The 23,425-nt window shown below is 37.7% G+C and overlaps 2 protein-coding genes across 2 annotated transcripts in view; both read left to right on the plus strand.

Moving 5' to 3' along the window:
- The window catches only part of hipk3a (homeodomain interacting protein kinase 3a), a 28,270-nt gene extending 25,836 nt beyond the window's left edge, over positions 1–2,434 (plus strand). Inside the window, exon 18 of the mRNA XM_085913924.1 lies at positions 1–2,434. This exon is cut by the window's left edge and continues 3,855 nt beyond it. The gene's annotated coding sequence lies outside the window, so the exon portion shown is untranslated.
- An 817-nt stretch (positions 2,435–3,251) lies between these two features.
- The window catches only part of kiaa1549la (KIAA1549-like a), a 74,090-nt gene continuing 53,916 nt past the window's right edge, over positions 3,252–23,425 (plus strand). The window contains exon 1 of the mRNA XM_085915227.1: positions 3,252–3,711. Coding sequence (XP_085771353.1) covers positions 3,480–3,711 — 232 coding nt within the window. The 5' untranslated portion in view covers positions 3,252–3,479. The remainder of the gene's footprint in view (positions 3,712–23,425) is intronic.

The following is a 23,425-nucleotide window of genomic DNA, read 5'->3' on the forward strand; positions in this document are numbered from 1 at the left end:
TTTTAGTCCTGATGTACTTTCCAAAATTTCATTGGACCTCAGTGCGCAGGGAGCTTAATTTGGTCCGACTGCGCAACCGCAGCGCGCCGTCCGGGCGCTCACTGTCGCATTGCTTTAGGAGCGTCTTTGTGTTTTAGGATGGCTTTACTGCTCCCACTTGCTTCATTTGAAGGCATGATTAGAGTTGATGCAATCCTCAGAGTAACGAGAATGTAATAACGAACGGAGTCAGTTGGCATGCGGGTCCTCTCAGAGTGCACATCACAGTGGCTTGGAGTCTTGCATTGTCATCGGTAAGGGAAGACATCACACATTTTTCAAAAGTGATTATGTTTATGCCCACCTTTTTGCAGATATGTTATCAGGAAAACGATTTAGAAAATTGAGATCTTCCAAGTTCTTGTAACAAAGAACACCCGCCGAGCCGCCACCGACGTGAAATTCATTTGCTTTGCGAGAACAAAACTGGCCCCTTAACATACTTTAGGCCATTCTAAGAACTGTTGGCCTGAATGGGGACAATGACGTTTTCACAGAATAACTCCGTTAACAGGACAATCAACAATTCAGTTCAATGGCTGACTGGAGAGTCTGCCGACTTGAAATCACGTCATTGCCAAAGATTACCGGAGATTTCCAAACATAAACATTTCTGTTTTTAGAACCTGGATGTGTTGTGTTAAACACAATTAAGTATGCTTGAAATGGTTTTAGCTGTTAAAAATATGGTAGGGCAAGTTTATTTCACACTTGGTCTTTAAATATAATTTAACATTTGTGGAAGGAAGATAACGCACCCTTCAAACCTGCGGAGAGGTGCAAAAATCACATCAGAATTTACAAAAATGTTTGGATTGTAGTAATTTACAAAATTAAGAATACCATCATTTTTTCCAGACCTATTTCATGTTTTTTTTTTTTTCATAATTCTTTCGAGCCACAACTCAAAAGCAATGTTTCTTTTTCATTGGTTAATTTACCATAAGTGTTTTATCTATAACAAAGTGAATTGTTCTTATAAAATTAACAGAAGGGTACTAACAATTTTGTCCTCGTGAGTATGTTCCTTCTTTGCTGGCGCTTATTTTGTATCTCAGTTTTCCATCGTTTCTGTCAAATCAATGCCATCACATGAGATGATAACGTGTACCACCTCGGTGATGTCCCATAATCTCTCCCCTTTTGGATGGATTATTTAGCCTTGACTAATCCACGCAGTCACCAGAGGGTCAAACAGTTCCTGCAGGCAAACGGAGCCTAGCAGCCATAAATATATATTGAACAGATGATTTTTTTTTTTTTTTCTTAAATAATAAATTAATCCCATGGTATTTTTCATCTTTTGTGCTGGCACTTGTCTAAATTACTAGTTTCAATTCATTATGGATGTGTGAATATTTTTAATGGTTTTATTATTTTGGGGGAATCGAGCTGCATAAATGTCCAGTTAAGTCCTCAGACTCTTTTAAATATAATCAGTATCACGGTTCTCTATTTGATTGATGTAGTTGAATTTAGTCCAGTTTGCTGACAAAATTGGTCATTTGAAACCATTGCCGTTGAAAATTGTACATTTTTTTTGTGATTATGATTTCTGTTCCTAAATTCTATACTAGTTTGACATGTAGCAACTGTACTGTGCAATATACAACATTATGAGGACTGGGAAAGTGAAATTGGTTTGGCTATCACTTGTTTTATGTGTGTGATCCCCCCCCCCCCCCCCCCCCTCTAGTTTTAAGTTTTAGTGTGACCAGGCCTTATTATGTACTTAGTCACAAAAAGCGGGTTCCTTCTTGGTGACTTATTTGGTGAGTGTCAAATTATGAAATGATGTCAAAGTTCACTTTGAAATAAAAAAAAAAAAAAAAAGCATATCTTTTGGCTTCAATTTCATTGTGTTTTGTCCAATTACAAATGTTGCCTTCAGCTCACTTTATCGCTCTCCCTCGCTGTCCGTCCTTTTTCGTTCTCTTTTTCCACTTTCTCGCTTTCTCTACTTATTGATTGAGTGAAAATGTTTTGATTTCTCAAGTGAAAAAAACACTTTGTGTCTTGGGTTTTTTTTTTTTTGAATTTGGGGCACAACAAGTAGACCCTGTAATGATAGTCACCATGGCAGTGAAAGCTGTACTCGGCTCAGAAGTACATGGTGTAGATGAGCAGTGGCTCAAGACAGACCAGACCTATTTAGGAAAGGTAAAGCTTAGCCAGGGTCAAAATAGAAAAAAAAACAAACCTGTAATTGTTGATTAGGGTTGGCGCATCAGGTTTATTCTCAGCGATTCAAAAAAATAAAACATGCCAACAAAACAGTGAGATGGCAGAAGTCTTGCATCTGTACAGGATGCAATAAAATATCAAGACTATCAAGGTACTTTAGACTAGGGATCATCAGCGGAATGCCCGTGCGCACCAAGTAGCCCGCAAAAAACGCTCCAAATTGAGTTGAAAATGCATCACTGGATGAACACATCAATAAATGAGCAGATTAATGAACAAAGCGTTACATTGACAGAATAACGCACCGTTTTTGGAATCGACCTGTATTCTCATCTTTTTCAACAAGGGTGTGACATAATGATTTTTTTTTGTATTTGGCACATAATGGCATTGATTTCTTATTTGTTGATTATTTTCTAGCAGCAAAATGAATAATGGGGAGTGCAGTAGATAATAACAGATTTTATTTATAATGCACTTAACATTTAACACCAAGTCTCAATGTGCTACAGTGCAAAAAGGACTTTAAAAGAGAGAAAAATGAGTGACTATTAAAAATATAAAAGTAATAGTCCGTTTAATTAAAGTAGACCCAACAGTGTAGGCGTGAATACACTCAGTCAAGTCACTTCAAGATGGGCTCCTTGACACCCATTTCTACTTTTTATTGTTTTATTTTTTTTAGCCATGGCTTTGTTGCCATCTTGTGGCATTTTTGAGCTTACAGACTGAGCACAAAAACCTTTTTATTTCAGCGAATATCTTAGAATACGTTCCTCAAAGGTAAACACAAATATGTGAATTTGTAAATAGCACATTTTTAAACATAACTACTTGTGCTAACATGTTCTTAACCTCAAAAACTCGTCTGACTGTATTGTCACCCCCTGTATTTTATTTTAATTTTTTTAGTCCCTGTTGAGAATCATAATTGTAGGCCATACAAATAAATCATTTCCGGTTCCCGAGTGAGAGCTTCGTTTTATTTTGAAGGCAGCATCAACCACTATTATTGGGTCCAACTTGACGCGTTGGCGAGCATCTTTGCGGTCACAGCAGGCATATCAGACTTCACACACAGAGACAGTGTGACGGGTGAAGGAAGAAATAGATCAGTCTTTGTTTCCCGGTAGCGAGCCAAAGCAAACTCCCGGCAGAAGGTCCATGGAGAGCAGAGCCCTGCTTGTGCCTTGCCGGAGGAGCTTAATCGGATGCCGCCGTTAGCTGTTCTCCATCCAACATTAATTGGTTGACCGATGGCTCCCAAACATGCGCTCCTTCCCAGAAGCGGCGGCGGTGGCCGCGCGGTCGGGCGGAAAAGAATTCCAAAAGAGCAATTCTCGCTGTGTCTCGTGGCGGGCAACCTGGATGCGTGGACGCCGAGGCAGGAGAAGAGGACGCGGGCGCTGGGCGGGATGCTGGCCCGGTGCTTTGTGGCAGTCAGTACGGTGCTGATGCTGACAATCCAGTGCTCGTTGGCTGCTGATGGTGAGACGTTGATGCTTTTATTTACGCCCTTAATCGCTAATAAGATTATCTATCTATATCTATATATATTGGCGTAGCTGCGATTATTGACTGCTCCTGTCCTTTAAGTCCTTTTTCAAATTATTTAAACTCTTTTCAGGACGTATAAACTACTAAGAGGTTATTGAGTGGGAGAGCTTGTTTTGGCTCTTGGATGCAAGTATAGCTCTGCAAGGTGAATGATGATGTGTTTGAAACAGTTATTGGTTATCATAGACATTTTATGATAAGAAACCAAATCTACAAGACCTTTTTGATTATTTGCACAATTATTTCTTTTCTGCACAGAAATGCTCTAGTGGCAAGGATTTGGGAGTTATGATGTTAGTAGTCTAGATAAAATAATAATTTTACTTAAACATAATGTAAAGAGTAAGATTTGAGAAATGGATAATTGTCTAGTGTTCTGTTATTATTATTTTTTTTTAATACACTTGTATATCACTGTATTTCTGCATGGCTTATGTAAACAACCTCCACCCTGTCTGAGTTCTATTTAAAGCATGTGCGATTGAACACCACTTGTTCCAAACGTCCCCAAACGCACGATGTGAGCGCACAGGCAGAACATCACTGACATCACTATTGCTCTTCAATCATTCGGGAAGTCTTTAGTATTAATAATTATAATAATAATAAATATTATTATTGATTCAGGGAACATCGAGCTTCTTCTTTTTTAAGCTGTCTAGCATTTCCATAGGGAATGTTTTATTGTGGACGCAGATCAGTGATTTATCGTTTCTCTAGGCATACCACAGCAGCAAAGACCTGCATGTCTGACTTCAGCTCTTGCAGAGGACCACAGTGTTTCATTATGCAAAAATCAAATAAGACGCAGACTGAAGTTTAGAATGACTTGCTTTTTAAAAAAAATGTGTTCTCAGAAGACAGAAAGAAAGACTACAGATTCAAAATATAAGGTCAGTAGGGAGGACACTGTATTTTGGATAATCTCATTTGTAAAACGGTGTTTTTTTGTTATTTTTATATTAAAGGTCCATTTTCACAATTTGCATGAAATAAATATAATGATTGATTTTAATTGTCATTGTCGTACACCCATGGCATTAATAGATTATTATTGATTGTAGTTTGAATTTGCGCCAGCTCTGTTGTATGTGTGTGCCTCACAGCTGTTGTGTTTGAGGCTGCGTCCAATGCTTGTTTCCATATTCTCAAAATATGCATGTGAGGTTATTGACCTGAAATTGTCCATTAATGTGAATAAATCCATTGGAACTGGATAGCAACCATTAGTGTGTGCCCCGCCTCTCACCCAAAGTCAACTGGGATGGGCTCCAGCTCACCCGCAAGCCAAATCAGGACAAATGCTATAGAAAATGGATGGATGGGTCATTTGCAGTGGTATAGCGCTGTACTGCATCATACTGAGAATGGTTTGTGCTATGTGGGTCAATTTATTTGAAATAGTACTTCTCACTATGAAGCACTGCAGTTCCTCCCCCCCTGTAACCTCCCCCTCCCCCCCAAAAACTATTTATGATGAAGTGTTTTTATTGTGCCAAGGCAAATATTTTACATTTGAAAAAATCTCACGACATCACTAAACATAATTTTTTTTTTTTTTAAAGTGGATACACAGGTTGAAAAATATTGCACCTCCTTTAGTGTAATTCAAAAGAAAGATAAACATTTCATGAGACATATCCAGATCTTCATCATCTGTTCTCATCTTGGATGGTCATGGTGATGATACTAAATGTTAAACTTATTACAAGCCACTTTTACATTAAATTGTCATTTTAAGGTGACCCTTTCAATTTTGGTTGTGTTTCATATGCAACAGCATGTCGCTGGGTCATATAATTTGGAATGTGATTGATATTTTATAAATTATTTTTTAGTTTTAGATAAACATACATTTGGGTTAGGGTTAGTCACATATAGCTTGCAATTGAAACATCAGCAATTTGTATGTGATTTTTGCTTTCGAGGCTTCAGTTTAAAAAAACAAACAAACAAACATCCAAGCAATAACAAGTTGTTGAGTTTTATTTTTTTAAACATGTATTCTAAGTGATGAAAATGCACAATGTGAGCAGCCTCTCAGTCACGTGAGTTACCAATACATACCTTAAGGAGCCTATCCCAGTTGATTTTGGGCAATAGGCGGTGGACACCCTGAACTGGTCTCCAGCCAACAACAGGGCACACACCTAAACTAAGAACCATTTGCATTCGCACGGCTCAATCAGCCTTCCATGCATGTCTGTAATGTGGAAGGAATATGTAAACTTCACATAGGAAGGCCAGACCACCTCTGCACTGAGAGGCAGATATATAATATATATATATATATTAATATAAAAGTTCCACTACCGTAATTGCCAATGTACAAAAACTTGATTTTAAGGTCAAAGCAATAGTCACTGAATTCCACCTCAACCTATCTCCTGTGACATATTGGATGCCCACACACCTCCTCCTTATAAAGAAGAAGAACCAACGAGGATTATGTTAAGAATAGATTCCTAAATGAATACAGAAAACTCAGGAGCTTGGCAAATAACTTGGAAAGTCACACTTGGCAAGCCACTCCAGTTAAATTTGAGAAAACCGCCCACTTGCTCTTAACATATTTTCTTTTATATCCCACTGCTGGAAGCAATGTAGCTACCCGTTTTACTTTCTTGTCAGAGAATAGTCAACACTTAAGAGGTCTTGTTTGGAAGTAAACTTGGCATTGTGTTTTTTCCGGTCCCCTCAATCTCCCTTTGCTGTGGGATGTATGGATTTAAGTGTATGAGTGTATTTGTGTCTGGCTGGCTCATGCACTGCGCATGTACGATGTTTTCTTTTATGGGCTTTTCAGAGATCTTTTTATATTTGTTTGATTTAGGTGTATGAGTGTATTTGTGTCTGGCTGGCTCATGCACTGCACATGTGCTATGTTTTCTTTCATGAGATCTTTTGTGAGCCATCAATAGCTAGGAACTTTTGGTCCGAGTTACCATGGGAACAAATCTGCTGTCAGTAGTGGTCTCACTCCGTCTTTCTATGTGTCAGTCAGTATGAGTAAGAATACATTCTACAGTAACTGTCTGGTGCTGGAACACACATTTAGGTATAGAGTGGAGGATCTTTACGGGGTTTTAATCAAAGCTTTATTATTATTTTAAATCGATTCATGTACACATTTTGAACTGACTCACTGCATCAAAATGATGAATTCTGTTTTGTTCATTCATGGGATTCTTTCCAAATTATCAGTAGCAATATTGAAGAATATTTTTTTCCTGTCTCTACTCACACTGTCTCAAATGTCAATAAAGCTTTTTAGTCGTTTTGCTTGTATTAAAATTAATGTTAATACCACTTTAGAACATGATTCACAGTGAGATTCATCATTCCAATACAAGTTTGCACATTCTCATTCCATTACAAGCACAAAAAGCAGGTTGATTGCAGTTCCTCTGATTCATTTCCATGGTGTCGTCTGCCCCTTTGTGATCATGAGAGATTCTACCTCATCAAAGTTGTGCGTTGAATAATTTGTGAGGTCTAATGCAGCTTACATTGTGAGTCGGAACGAATGCTATTATCGTATCTGTTGGACAGACTCGCCAAACAGAGTGTTTGTGAGCGGCATTCATTTATTAGTCCCGTCTGACATTGATTATTCACACTTCATTTGCTGACGGGTTGCTCGTCTGTGTGTTCGACTGAGAAGAATGTATAGCCTCAAGACTGGCCAGCATATCAGAAACACTACTTGCCCGTCAGAAGTTATATATACTACGTGAGAGATGATAGCTACTGGCTACTTTATAGTTCTAACTGTAGCCAGATCAATTTTGATCACCACTCTTTTAACACACACTTCTTTAATCACTCAATTTGCATGAAAACAAACCTTAAAATGTATGCATAACAATATTTAACAGAAAATGCAGTCGTAGGGAAAAAAAAATAGACCACCAAGCCACTATATCAATTAATTAACTGACACAAAAAAACGCAAAATGCTTTAAAGCACCGTTTTTGGCAGGACAATGCCAATCTATTTATGATAGAAAATTTAAAGTGTTTTTGGTCTCTATCAAAAAACGCTTTATGAAAATGTCTCATTCAGCTCTTAAATGAAATTCTCGAGAGGTGTTTTCGCTTTTATTGCTATATTGGTCCAAACAAATAGTTTTCGTTGTACAATGCTTTTAAAATGAAGATTAAAGAGAACAAGCGTGATACAATTGTTTTTCCCGCGGCTCTATGCAGTAAATCCTGCCAAACAAGCCAAGCCACCCAAAAGACATCAAATGAAGCCAAATAAAGACATTAGGAAGGACATTTTCCTCTTCTGCTTCACTTATCATCTTTGATGGGTTCTGGCCACTAACTATAAAATATATTAAAATCAACAAACTGCAACAGTTTAGACAATATTCATAAAAATAATAGAAACCCCAAGTTGTTTCAAGGTATTTTTCCCCACGGGAAATACAAAGGGCATCATGCTTTCAGCAGTCAGTGTCACAACCATCAAAACCTTGATCAATTATTTTCTGTCCAGCCAGCAACAATTTAACGTTAATAACCATTATTAAAAGTCAAAAAGTCAAAAGTCAAAGTCAGCTTTATTGTCAATTTCTTCACATGTTAAGACACACAAAGAGATCGAAATTACGTTTCCCACTGTCACACGGTGACTAGACACATTACACAACACATACAAGCAAATAGCACAAAGAGTAAAAACGAATAGACAAGAGCGATGAATAAGTAATAAGCAAATAACCCAAATAAATAAACAATAAATAAATAAATAAATAAATAAATAAATAAATAATTATACACTTGTAAAGATGGTACTGCTGATAACAATATAAGAATTGAGGATATGGTGACAAACGTGGAGATACAACTCGAGCCATTTTCTGATGTACATTTCCTTCCTGTTGTATTATTGTTGACGATTTATCATTATTGGGCTGAGGAGCCAGTACAGATATGCATGTAGTACTATAGCATCCTTGAATTTATGCTGTTAATTTACTAACTCATTAACTTATTGTAGGCTCTCAGCACTACGTGACTGCAATGTGTAAATTCACGTCACTCTACGATCCTCATCATATATTTCCTCTTAGCCATAACTGATAAATGTCTGTGGTGACATCAGAAAATACAGAAAAATTTCAAAACGACGTGCACAGGTCTCTAGTAACATGATGCAGGTTGAACTTCAAATTGTACTGATTCAGGGGAATTACACTTCCACTGTATTTGTTTTAGGACAGATTATCCTCAATAAGGTAGAAAGACAAGTTAGACCCAATACAACAGATTCGTTGTATGAAAAGGTTTGGATGCCAGACAATAAAACGTTTGATATGATACCCGACGGATTAAAAAAATAATTACAGTGGTAGAGCCACACTAGTTAGTCTGGCTTCTCTCTGAGTGCAGCTTTAAGCATCTTTCCTTTCATCTGATCAAAAGTGTGAAGTCTGCTCTGAGCAACTGACTGAGTCTTGTGGAGTCAGAAAAAAAAAAGAATGTCACTCTGCATTAGGAAGCAAGGAAGAAGCAGAGCAGTTTATTCAGGTCCCGACTAAGGTTGAGCGTATTGATGTGATTGCAGAGCCACTGCAGCTCTGAGCAGTGTCTGAAGTTCACAATATGCACGGGTTAAACGGGTTAGTCGACTTGTCTATGAGTTGACGTTACCACTCTGCATTGACATTTAATGCTTAAAGATGACAAGTTGCTACAAAAAAATCTTTCGTAGTTTAACCCATAACACCGTTTCTGAGCTTGCATGAATCTGAACAAAACAGATCACGAAATATTATTCATCTCCACCAAGCTATGAATGGTAATTTTTGTGCATTTTAGCTTTTTCTCAGACTGGTTTAATTTTCCATGATTTTAATTTTTCCATTTTTTTTCCCATTGTTTTTGTTTGATTAGTTTGATATGTAACTCTACTATCATTTCTGCCTTTCTGCCTATTCATTATAAGTTGTTTTTTAAGAAAATGTATTTCTTCTGCTAAAATTCATTATCTTGGAGGTTGAGGATAATAAAATGATATATTTCTTACCTTTTTCTTTTGCATTTTCGGTTGGACACTTTTTTTTTTTTTTTGTCGAGGGGCGGGGACATTTATTTGGATATTTGGTCCACTTTATGGACATTGCCAGTATATATTTTTTAAAAGTGTTATGAGCCACTAAAACACTCAACTGTCTGCTTTGCTGTCTAGTGGAATTAAAGAACATGTCTGATTGGAAGGCATTGGAGGCATGTCGAAACTTCAAATTTATTAATTTGGCTATTCCTCAAAAGCTTGGCAAGTAGGCCTTAATTGACTTTGCTGCAGTCCCAGTTTGAGGACACACTTTCTTGGCCAAGTCCAATCTATCCTGTGTCCAGACATTTTTATTACAATTATGAGTACTATCAAGTTGTCTTATTATTTTGTTATATATGCACTGTATCTTAGCCAATCACATAAAGAAATCGACCTTTTGCGCTGAAAGAGGCAAAATGGCAACTGTATAAAAGGGAATAGTGGAAAGCCAAGTGGGACCGAGTTCATTTGGCTCAGGACTCAAATGACGACAAACGCAAACACCCCAATCTAATAAGGAGGTGTCAAACATATTTTAGTTAGTTGTATAAAGTTCTCTCAGAAGGCTGTTGTTACTATGAAATCATTATTAGAGAAACACAATTTGGTTGTTATTGTATATTTTGGTAACATATTGAATTTGAATTAAGAAGTCGTGGAGAAATGGTGGCAAACTAATATTTAAGTACTTTTTACAACTGTAGTAAAATTAATGCTATGAAGCTATTTGCTAATAGCTCTACAGAGGTTTAGGGTTGCTGTTAAAAGTTAAGAAAAGCTTCAATTGTGCCAGAATGAAAAGAACAAATGGATTTATTAAGAAACATGAAGTACACCCACTTCAGTGAGCCATCTAGAAACATGAAGTAGACCCACTTGATTTGCTTTAGAAGATGAGTCTGACAAATGTGCTTTAGTTCTGTATATTAACAGATTACATATGAATGTATCATATCCGTCACCATCACTGACAAAATAATTTCTTCATAATATACGTAGTAGAGAAGAGTCGTTTGACATAACAATATACACATCCTTTGTTAAATAAAGAAAAGCCCACAGTAGTTATATCATAGCTTGAATCTCAGTAATAGTTCAACATTTGGAAAATTAAACTCACTAAACAGTCCTGGACTAAAATGATGACATCTTTTCTTTAATATTTTTTTGCTCAACCTTTTGAAGCAGTCACTTTTATTTTTTTCCATGTGTTTTTTTTTCCAGCGGTTATTTTGTCGCATTCTTCAGGAGCTAATTGCTCCAGTTGAATTAGGTTTGAAGGGTGCATTCTCCAAAGAGCATGTTTCAGCTCTTTCCACAGATGTTCATCGCTTATGTCCGTATGGCGCTACCATAATCAACGAAAACTGTTCCCTTGTGCAGTTTTAATTTCTTTGGCGGTTGTGGTATGGATTCTTTTTGGTACCATTGTATTGTTCATTTCTTCCATTTTTCCTTCGGCAGCCACAGCCAGGGAGGTTGTGTGCTGTGGACCCTGAATTTCTGAACAATATGTGTGAATGTAGGAGAAGGTTTTCCAGTCTTTACCTTTAACATGCTTGTCTATAATTTTCTAATCCCCTGAGGTACTGCTCTCCTTCGCTTCCTCTGGATCCAACACAAATAGGTTCGGAATAAGAATAAGAATACTGAACGATTAGGAATTTGGATACACTTTGATGCTAATTAGGGGACACAGCTTGTTTCAACTTGTCCTTATCGTCAAATTCTCAGGAGTACCATCATTTTTGTCCAGACCTATTTCAAAAGTTTGTTTTAAAAAAACGGTTTATTTACAATTAAAAAGTAATATCTGAGTTTCAGTGGTTAATTTTCATTACAGGTATATCCATCCATCCATCCATCCATCCATCCATCCATCCATCCATCCATCCATCCATCCATCCATCCATCCATCCATCCAAAGTGAAAATACAGCTCGCGTCTTGGGTATTGTTTTTAAACTTGGGGCACAACAAGTAGCCCCCCGTAATGATCATCACCATGGCAGTGAAAGCTGTACTCGGCTCAGAAGTACATGGTGTGTGTGAGCAAACGGCTCAAGACAGACCAGCCCTATTTAGGAAACGAAAAGCTTACCAAGGGTCAAAATAGAGAAAAGCTTAATTGCTGCTGTAATTGTTGAGTAGGGTTGGCACATCAAGTCTTTGCTCACTGATGCAAAAATGAAACATACCAACAAAAAAAGTGAGACAAGGCAGAGGCTGTTTTCTGGATGATGTGCGTCTGCTTTGTTGAATCTGGCACAGGACGTCTTGCATCTATCTGTGTGGGATGCAATAAAATATCAAGACTATCAAGGTATTTTAGAGCAGCCTTCACCAACTGAATGCCTCCGTGCACCAAATAGCCTGCAAAGGCCATGTGAGTGTGTTTCTGTGTTCAAAATTGAGTTGAAAATCAATAAATGAGCAGATTAATGACCATAACTTGACAGAATAACACAATGTTGAAGTGTGTTTGTGGAATAAAGCGTTTTTTTTTCAGCTTTTCCAACAAGGGTGTGACATAATTAGTTTTATTTCAATTTGGTAAACACTAATGGCACTGGCTTCTCATTTGCTGCTTATTTCCTAGCAGTAAAATGAATAGCGGGGAGTGGATAATAATCATTAACATACCGAAATAAAACAAATATTTCCTCGTTTATGTAACGTTGGGTTTCCGATATATGAATATTTGAGCCAATCAGTGTCGTGCTGTTACATTTGAAATGATAGCTGTGTGGAATGAGTCCAAGGCCGACCTTCATGTGATCCCATGGGAGGTTGCTTGAAGCACTGCATCAGCACCTTGCAATGCTCCCCTGCCTTACAGCAGCCGTTACTCATTTCACTTCTGTCTGTACAGCTGCAGATTCTTCTGCTCTGTGCTGCCGTGATTATGCACTGCTGGGGTTCGTAACAATCTTCCTCAAACTGATGAGAGGGTGTGGGGGAAGCCTACCTCAATGTAGGCTGATTATATAAAAGACAAACTCAAAAGAATCTATCGAATGTTGTCACCCCAAGCTTTGAATAAATACCTCTCACCCTTGACAAGGACAAAAAGGAATGAGGTGTGTTTTCTCATCAAGCATCAATCTTATCGTTTTGTCAGTCTCCTAAGGAAAATGTGCTGTTAATGAAGTATCACCACTGTTGTTTATGCCTTCAGTAAAGCTGAACTGATCAACGGCCAGCACTGTTATTTTTTCCTCTGTTGCCAGGCAGAAACTTCGGAAGCAGCTTGAGGTTGCTGTGCGAGATGGGTTCAGATGAAAACACTCCTCAGTCTTACAAACCAAAATATCTCTCTGGATTTGCACTGTAATTCAAGATCTATATCCAACTTTTTATGTTTAAATGAAAACACAGAAGCATACAAATTGAAATGACCTTAAGACCTCGACTCCATCAGCATTTATTCTCATTGCATAATCATTGCCGCACCTCTAGTATTACCATGTTTATAGTGGTCTGTGCATTTGCTATAGCTTAGATGATTATTTTGTAAAAAAAACATCTCTATTTTAGTGTATTTTGATGACGTCAAATTACAATGGGTATATTTGATCTGGATGTTGAAGCTGCTGTCACATTGGCAGGAATCTGATACATTCCAGAGGTTTGGAAGATTATGAGCTGAAGATATCAGATTTTTCCATCTCTTTGTTGCCATGGTGCACTCCCACAAAAAGTAAAAATAAAATGAGAATATTGCCACAAGAACTAAGTCTGTAAATCCGTCCATATAGAGTCTATATATATATTATTTTACTCTGCATTACACACGTACACACACACACACACACACACACACACACACACACACACACACACACACACACACACACACACACACACACAAAAACGCACGCACGCCCCCCCACACACACACCGGAGTTGTGTGTCTGCAAACTTCGAACAAGGGATTAAAAGCGAAAGAAAGGAAGAGGTAATCAAATTAAAACTATTCCCCTCATTTGTAGATAAATTACAGCATGCAAAGCAGGGCTCACTTACAATTAATACAGATCAGAGTTTTCTAGGATGAACTGATTTTGTGATCCTCATTAGCCACACTTTGTTTTCCTTCTTATCTGTAGGGGCTGTTTTGAGGTTGGATGTTTCCTCATTAATGTGTTTGAGGAAGGTTAATTATATTCCTGGAGTCTCAAATGAGAAGCACCGGGATGATCTCTCCCCTTGTTCAGAGACTTCATCGTGTATGCATATGCACACAGTGTAGAGTCAATTTAGTGTCATGCAATGCACGAATCCACAGTTTGTCGCCCCACATGCGGAAGTGTGCGGCTGTTCATCTGTTTATTGGATGAAGACATTACGTTATGCATACAGAATGCATTACAGAGTGTATACTCTCATTCACCTTTTGTGTTAAACAGCAAAGGTGTTTGTGTTGCTATGCTTGTTATCACATGACCTGCATTACATATAGGAAGTGGTGAAATCTCAATATCATTGATATAATGTTGGGAACATGCACTCAAGATGCATGATAAAGGTTATAGGGGTGCGTATATAGAAATGTTACATGCATTCCGGGCAGTATATAAGTTCACACAGTTGCCACAAAAAAACTTCCTGGTTTCCAAGTCAAGTTGGTAGTCTTGCTTCCTCCCACAGTGCTAAGTCATCTTAGACCTATGTATGTATGTATGTATGCATGTATGTACGAACATATGTATGTATGTATGTATGTATGTATGTATGTATGTATGTATGTATGTATGTATGTATGTATGTATGTATGTATGTATGTATGTATGTGTATGCACATATGTACATACGTACGTGCGTGCGTATAAATAAACATAAATAAACATAGGCTAACCGGCTAATGATAATGATCATTATGTAAGCTGAATATTTCTTGTTGAGAAATGGGTAAACAAAAACAAACAGCTTAATTAATGATACCAACAATTTAAATTCACCAGCGTGTGTGAATTTTCACTTTCCATCAGTCAGATCACAAAGTTAACATGCAATTATTTTAAAGGCTAAGATAATCATCTAAATGTAATAATGCCAATCATTTTCATACGAACCGAAATCAATTGTATTAGAAATACTCTCTATACCCTCAAGGGTTTTTCAAGGTCAGAAAATCACATTGGAGGTTGAAATAAATGTTCAAAGCAGATGGAAGACAAACTGGATGAATGTTTTGAAACAACATCATAAAACAATCAAAGCAGGTAACGAACTAACTTTGACAAGGACACCAGATGAGGAGAGTACACACTGTGCCTTTTAATGATGCTGAGACTGCACCACAGTGCCATGCGTTTGATTTACCTAAAGATGGACACTTGCTTAGTAACTGGCTCCACATCATCCTCATCATCGTCAGAAGCATAATTCATCACTCACTTTTGCAGTAACATGTTAAATGAATGATATTTTTTCTTTTGTCTCCATCATCCTTTTGCTTTTGATGTGATTTCCCTTTGAAATATTTGGAGTGTTTTGCCCATAAGGACTGACTCCATTACCCTTTCAGCACTGCACTTTTCAGAGAGATGTTTAGAAGTTTTCCTTCAAATGTATTTTTTAGTTTCTTTGTTCTCGTCATTCACACTATATTTTGTGAGTGCTGGGGGAAAGGTTATGCTGCTATGCATCAAAATACAATGTGTTTCCTTATTTTATATCTGGAGCAGTTTTCTTAGGATAGATTAGCAGATCACACATTTTTTTACCTATCTAGCTGTGTTTACGAGTAGTTTTCACAAGAGCAGCTACTATTTGTACTGTACTCATTATACCATGCAGTTCTATTCCTACATTCCAAAATAATAATTTGTCAAAATTTGGAATGAGTCATCACCTATCACTAACCTACGCTGATACAAAGTCAATATAATATAAATATATTACAGTAAATATTTGCAGGCCAGCAATTCAAACACATTAAAACATTTAAGTTCTAGTGTGACTGAGCACATCGTCTCGTACGCTATAATGACGAAAGTCGGAATGTATAAAGAGGGACCCCTGCAAATGCAATCTTTTAGCAAGATTTGCGCAATGTGGATGAGGTTTTTTTTCCCACAGGAGGTTGCTTAGGCATCCAAACACATCAACAGATGGACATCGGGCATTTTATTCTACTGCAGCATCTGAGCAAGTCCGAGAGGAGGGAGTGAAAGGGATGCGAGAGCCCAAAATGAAAATGGAATCAATCTTAGCTGCTTAAGGGTGACTGAAGGAGAAAAGGATTTAGAGCTGCATGGGCTCATCTCCTTTAGTTCGCTATCTATTGCTGCAGCTGCTCACCACCTTCCATAACTCACTCATAGTCAGTGGGGTCTCTGAATCACAGATGTGCATGTGTGTGTGTTTGTGTCCTGGATTTTTGGTTTTCTTGCTTAAACATGCTTGTCTGTCCCTTTACGCATCAATTGCTGTGACTGCTGACAAACACACAGTGGCCCAGGGGCTCAACAGTGAGGTGAACAAAGGGCTTGGTCGTATTTATTGACCGACATTGATTTGGGTATCTCGGTTTGGTACAAATAATATTTTAGACATGCCGTTAGGCCTCGCTCGCTCGCTCGCTCGCTCGCTCACTCACTCACTCACTCACTCACTCACTCACTCCTAAATCAATCAATCAATCAATCAATCAATCAATCAATCAATCAATCAATCAATCAATCAATCAATCAATAATCAAGCCTGACTATTTCCTTGTTGTATGTATAGAGATCTCAATCTCATCCACATGGATGCACATGGACTAGAAGTACAAGTCTTTTTACTACCAATAGTAATAAATCTCTGTTTTTAAAACTACTACGATTGTCTTTGAACTTTGAGAAACACTGATTACTGATTTGTAACATTGTTTTTGGAAGAAACACTTGCTAGTTATCGCTAGATCTGATACATTTCCGTCAGAAAATCCTTCCTTTAGTAACGACCACTCAACCATTCTATACATTGAGAACATTTAGATTTTTAATCATTTCTGTTGGTAAAATTCCATTGAGAGATGTTTTACTTCAGGGTTCACATTTGCAAGGTCAAAAACGCCCACACTCGAATTCTCATTCGAACTCATCAACTCAGGAAAGAGCGCTTGCTTGAATAGGAAAACACTTAAAAGTTTTCATTCTGTTAGTGTTTTTCTTCCTATTAAGCCTGCCCCAACTCAAAATGTGACATAATTTGAATTTAAAGATGAAGTCTACTGTGATGTCATGTTTAAGCTTTATTCAACCAATCTGCTGAGTAAATTGCTGTAATTTCCAGACTATAAGCTGCTTTTTTTGCACAAATTTTGAAGTCTGCAGCTTATAGTTTAGTACGATTCAGCTATGAATTTGTATGATATTGTAAGTGGATTTGTTTTTGTAATACAGGTAATAGAAATTAAGACAGTTCATTTTAAATACCTGCTTCGTATAGTCTAGTGCGGTTTATACATGACCAAAACAGGATTCCCCCCTAATTTTAGCTGGTGCATCTTACATTCAGGTGCTGCTTATAGCCTGGAAATTAAGGTAATTCATTCAGTTCATGTTTTACAACAGACCTTTTAATACTGTCTTAATACAGTAGTAATCAATTTCACATTTATTATACTCAGCACATTTGCTTTTTTTCAAACACAAGAATAGGTCATATGTACTTTTGTGAAGTTTTTTTGATCCATCAATCCTTGCAACAATGCTAAAATGCTCATGAGTGAACCCAAATCCAAACAAAAGATATTTATGTAGTTCAATCACCAAGACTAGGCTACATCATTTTTCAGAATGCCACTAAATTTACAATAAATTAGGGAATATAAACTATGAAGAACTCTTCATGAGGCAAATAAAACAAGCAGTAAAAATAACCAATGCATGTAATTATATTCAGTAAAAGCACATTATGTGTTGCCATCATTCTGTCTTCTGTATTGTTTTTAAATGTACATTCATATTAACACAGTCATGTTTATAGGATATATGGTTGTTTTTTGCTCGTGTGCATTTGCCACATGGCCATGTATAGAAGCAGCTCATCTGAGTTTGAGCTCATCCTTGGATTTTTGTCATTATCCTGCCGATTCACTGCATGTAAATAGCAGATAAGTCTAAGCGCCTTCAAAACTGGGGCAATGTGGATCATAAAAAAATGTCCAGCCTGCAGATGAACACAATTATGAATATATTACGTTGAAATGGCAGCCAAATGATTTAAAAATTAAATTCCCTTCCTCGCCGTGCATTTTATGCCATTTCATTTATGAGTTGAACTAAAATCATTTTGTCAGTAGCAATTAAGTGAATCAATTTCCAAATGACAGCTTGTAATTCTCATTATGTCTATCTGGTGAACCAATTACGCCGTTGCTGTGGAAACACAAATATTGCTCTCATCGAGGCAAGGTCATTCTTATGTTTGTATCTGACTTCTTTCTACTTAGTGTAAATGAATAAATAAATAACCATGTAGCATCTGGTGAGAAGTAGAACTGTAACCTGAGTGTCAAAATTTGATGTGATCCTGTAGAGGGGATTATTAAAATCTGGTGGGGCCAGATTTACTATGAAGTCTTTGGTGGTGATGCTCCCTAATGCGTGGCGGTGGTTACATAACAGGTAGCAACTAATTAGAGTTGTCTTCATTCTCTTAAGTGACGTTGTCAGGACTGCAGTGGCTTCTGTTTTGTAAATCTTATCCATCTTCATCACTAGCCCGACACAATCAGATGAAAGTCTCAAACGGAACATCACTGTGGCTACCTGCTTTTAAAACCCGCTCACACACCGACTCACACGGCTATCGTGCCACCACCGGGGACACAATAAGGGCAAAGCCACATCAAACGCTCGAGGCCAATCACGTGAATGCCGCTCACTCATTGGATTGTGTAGGTCACATGGCGCATCCTGCAGCATTTTTGCCACCCATGTGTTTTAATGCAAAATCAATATTACAAAAATACCTTGTAATTATGCAGTCGTATCAATCTTGAGTGTGTGAGTCCGCCACACGTGTTATGTTTCAACGAGAATTATTCAGCCCGTGTTAATGCACAGTTCTGAGGAGTTCTGTCCTCATTTGAGACATCTCTCTCCGGGAAGAATTATTTCCAATGAATTCACAGTTGTCTTTCCAAGTCGTATTTAAGTCCATGGGAGGTGTCTGAAATCATAAAGCGACATGAGTTGATTTCAAATGAAATACAAATGTTCAAAATGGAATTTCATTCGACATGATTGGTGTTACTTGAATTTTCTGTCTTTAAAGATAGTGTCACAGCATCAGCAGAAGCATTACCTAGAAGACGTGTAAGGGTATTCAGCATTTCTGGAAGCAGGGTGTGAAGTTCACCACCAGCCAACTCTAATTTACATTTGCATTGCACAAAAAGTGGTGAACACACATATAAGACACATACCAAGAATTAGACTTCATTTGTCTTTGAGGTTGTCAGCACAAAAGATGGCAGATATAATATATACATATTTTTTACTTTATTAAATTTTGTCTTTCAAGGCTTCATGATGAAATGTTTGCCATTGTCCTATTTTTTACACCAAGGCCACTCCAACAGTTTGCAGTTTGTCGGCAAGCATTAATTCCAACTCTCCTGTGATCCTGACTGGGAAATATAAAATGAAAATAAGACGGTTTAGTAAGTACCAGAATATTTTGGGAGTAATCTACTGTGACTCGTGAAATCTATCACATTTATCTACACACATCCAACCATTTTAAATGCTCCCAATACTATGCAGAGTCACAGATAGCTAGATCCTATCACATCTTACTTCAAATAATAGGCACCAGTCAATCACAGGGCACTGTTTAGACCCATTACACAAATTGAATACATCCTCCACTTATGAGGTGAAACTATTTTGCTACTTTGCAACTTTGATGTCTAGAAAACTATACTGAAGTTGATTCAAGTGACAGATCTGTGCTCCCAAAACAAGGCACAACTTAATCTGCCAAAGTGTGTTCCACTCCAGTTCACCCTAAGCACAGAAGAAAATAGAATCACATCAATAAAACAAATGACATTTACGTGATATTCACTGCAAGCAGAGAACTCCTAAAAGCAGCAACTCTTATTTTGGGACAAGCAAATCATAGTTTTTCACTTCTATTTGACACATGCCGTTCCAGAATTAGCACTTGGTCAAGATTAGACCACAGAATTGTACTCAAAATCTGACATATTAATTGAAATATCAGTTTTGAATTCAGCTCAGTAAGATTATCTCAGATGAAGAGCTCTTTTCCCATCCTATCCATATGACAAAGACTAATGTGGCGGACGGGGCAGGGTACGTCTTTGAACATCATGTATATTTTCATTTACAAAGTGGATTTTCTCTACTCGTTGCTAATAAAGCAATCATAATGTTCATTTAACTGGAGAATTACATCATGACACAACTTAAATTCATCTCATAACACTCATTATGGAGGTGAGGGTAAATCAAATCGTGACTATGTGGCAAACAATATGACAAAACTAAGGCTCCGCGGACTTGAAGGGAATAAAATATGATTCAGTTTGTCATGTATTCTTCCTCAAGGAGAAATTCGCACTCTGTTGTTTGTGTTTCACACAACACAGAGAACCAGATCACTCAGTCGTGTCAGACTGACAGAGGCTCACAGATTTTCCTGCACCTGATAAACTATGCACGTGGGGGAAATATCTTTACAAAAGTTGCAAGGCAGGCTAGTAAACCTGCAACAAAAAGTTGCCAGCACTCCATCGCCATAAACTTCCTTATTCTATCCCTTTGGCCTCTGGATCATTCAATGCAAGAAAGAAACAGCAGCATTTCTCTCAGACAGCTGGCAAGATCACTTCTACAGCATCAACATGAAAGACAGTTTGGCTTATACGTAGAATGCTCCAGATGAATTAGAAAATGTGAAAACAACAGCAATTAGGTGGAGATCAGGCAGGAAGATCTTGGCCCAGCAGAGTTTTACCCTCACACCATACTGACTGCTGCCAATTAGACAGCATAAATCTTTCTAAAGCATTCATCAATTCATTTACTGGATACATTCCCATTGTAGGGATTTGCCAGCGAAACAGAGAAAGCGCACGTAATTTTTTTGTTCCTCCAGTTTACTTGTCGCGGAAATAAAAGTCATACACTAGTAATGGGAGGTGAAAGCCAGTAGATGCTGCTTTTCATCATAGTTATTACTGCCAGTTCTCATTTAAAAATAGCTCCATCTTTAGCAACTCTTTTTTGTTTCAATGTGCGAACCACCTTGCAGTTCTCACAGCCCATTTATTCAAACTTTCCAGAGCTCCATTCCTCCACTTCCTACTACACATTTTAGTTGCCTTTTTAAAAAAATTCCTGACTAGAAGTGATGGGCAATTTCGATTCCATACCAATTGCTTTTTTGGCACAATTCTTTGATACCAATTCAGGTTGTGATACTTTGTGAGACATACATCACTGGGGAACACAATTTCTGTTGAGTTAGGTTTTAACAATTTTTGGGGGGTGCGAAATTCAAAACTGGTCTTTGGTTTTAGGTCTTAAATTTTTGTACTATAGGATCTTATATTCTTAAAAAAAAGCATATGAGAAATTTGTACATATATAATTTGTTGTTTTAAATATATGTATATAAAACACTAAGATGCAATAGTTTTGATTTGAAAGATTTAAAAATTATAAACAAACAAACAAACAAACAAACAAACAAACAAACAAACAAACAAAAACAACAGCATAAAAAGAAAATTCTCCTTTGTTTTATGCAGTTTTTGGTTACAAAGTGAAGAGAAAAACCAGATTTCTGTTTGCAGATATTGATAGTACTGCAGATATGTGCACGCACCTCTCACCCCACGCCCTCAATTGTGTGCTTGTTTGTGTTTGTGCGTGTGCACGTGTGTGAGAGAGTGTGTGTGTGTGTGTGTGTGTGTTTCTATGTGTGTGTTGTTAATTGTTCCAGGCTGAATGGATTGAAAGACATGGATGGCTCTGGAGTGCGAGAATACAAAATAATTTGCACTTGGTGGGTGAAAAGATTGGAAAGTACTTCATTTATCAAATTCATAATCCTTAATCATGCAAAGTGCTGTATTAACATGCCAACTCATTGTCATTGTAGAATGACATCACAGAAATGCTATATTTGATTTAGCGTAGGTCTGGAATGACATAGCTAAGACTGCACAGAATTGATCTTTAATAATAAACCTTATCAACAGTTTAGTGATTCTATCTAGCAATAGCATACATACGGAAAGTAGAGCAGAGTCCAAAAATGGATTCACATGATTGTAAAGCTGTCGATCACTGTTTAAATATTAAACAGTGCAGAAGGCAATGCGGCATTTCTTCATAGGATGTCGAGGGACGGTTTTAAGAGACAGATGAGCGCACTGGCTAACAAAGAGTATAATTTGACCTTTACAACTCCCATTTCCTGCTGCAACATCAGTAAAATGAGAGAAGACAAAATTCTAAATAAAACATTTCATTCCCACATTCAGGAGTGCAGCGTTATGTCCCTTATCACTTAACATTAGCTATGCATTTTCACCATTTTATATTCAATCATCATGTCTTCGCTGCATGTGGTGTCCAGTTAATTAAAAACTTCGAAAGAAAAACGTCAAACTCATGGAGGTTTTCCAATCAGGTTCTAAGATGATGCATAGTTTTTAATGACATCCTCCTTAGGGGCCTTATTTTGGTCAACTGGTGCCCGTGCACATGGACACTAAGATTTTCCAAAAGCAACACTCTTGTTGTGTAAACTGGATTGACTTCAGAACCTTTTACACCTGCACTGCAGTGCGTCGTTGATCAGCCCATTCAATTTGTATGTGCTGCTGCAGCAACTCAGCATTGTGCTACATGAGATGGCTGCCCGCTGCTGTGGCAGAGACACCCAAAAAGAAAAACAGGCGCATCTCCCCTATGACAAAAATCTCGACACATCCAATAGGACAGACAGTGACGGAGTGATTTCAGAGTAAAAGAGATTTCAGCGACAATAAAAACAGCATGAAGGAGAAACAGGAGGGATCATTAATTAATGCAGTGTCCCAGTGTCTTGAGTTCTCTTACACAAGATGGATGGCGTGCTGTGACGTGGCACAAAAAGAATTGGGTTCCTGCTTAGTCTGAAATACACTTCAAAGCTGTCTCTTAGGATGATTCTAATTTCCCCAAAATCCTGCGGTACCAGTAGAATCGGATAAACCCACACCCTCTTTGATACCTCCTTCCTCTTCTTTATTCCAAGTCATTCCAGGTATTGCGGTTGAAATGGTGACAGACACGTGTAGTGTGGATGTTGTTGTGTTTGTCTTTATTTGTGAGTTTGTAGTCATCTTTCACAGGGTATTCTGCTGGTGTCTCAGCATTTGTGTGTGTGTGTGTGTGTGTGTGTGTGTGTGTGTGTGTGTGTGTGTGTGTGTGTGTGTGTGTGTGTGTGTGTACGTGCATGTGGCTGCTCGACTGGCTGACCAACTGAGTGCCTCTAAGCAAGACGCATGACTGTGCAAGCCTGTCTGTTTGTGTGTTTATCTTAATTACTGGATGAATAC

Source organism: Syngnathus leptorhynchus, chromosome 6 (genome assembly GCF_054491065.1).
Source record: "Syngnathus leptorhynchus isolate UIUO chromosome 6, UIUO_Slep, whole genome shotgun sequence".
Lineage (NCBI taxonomy): Eukaryota > Metazoa > Chordata > Actinopteri > Syngnathiformes > Syngnathidae > Syngnathus > Syngnathus leptorhynchus.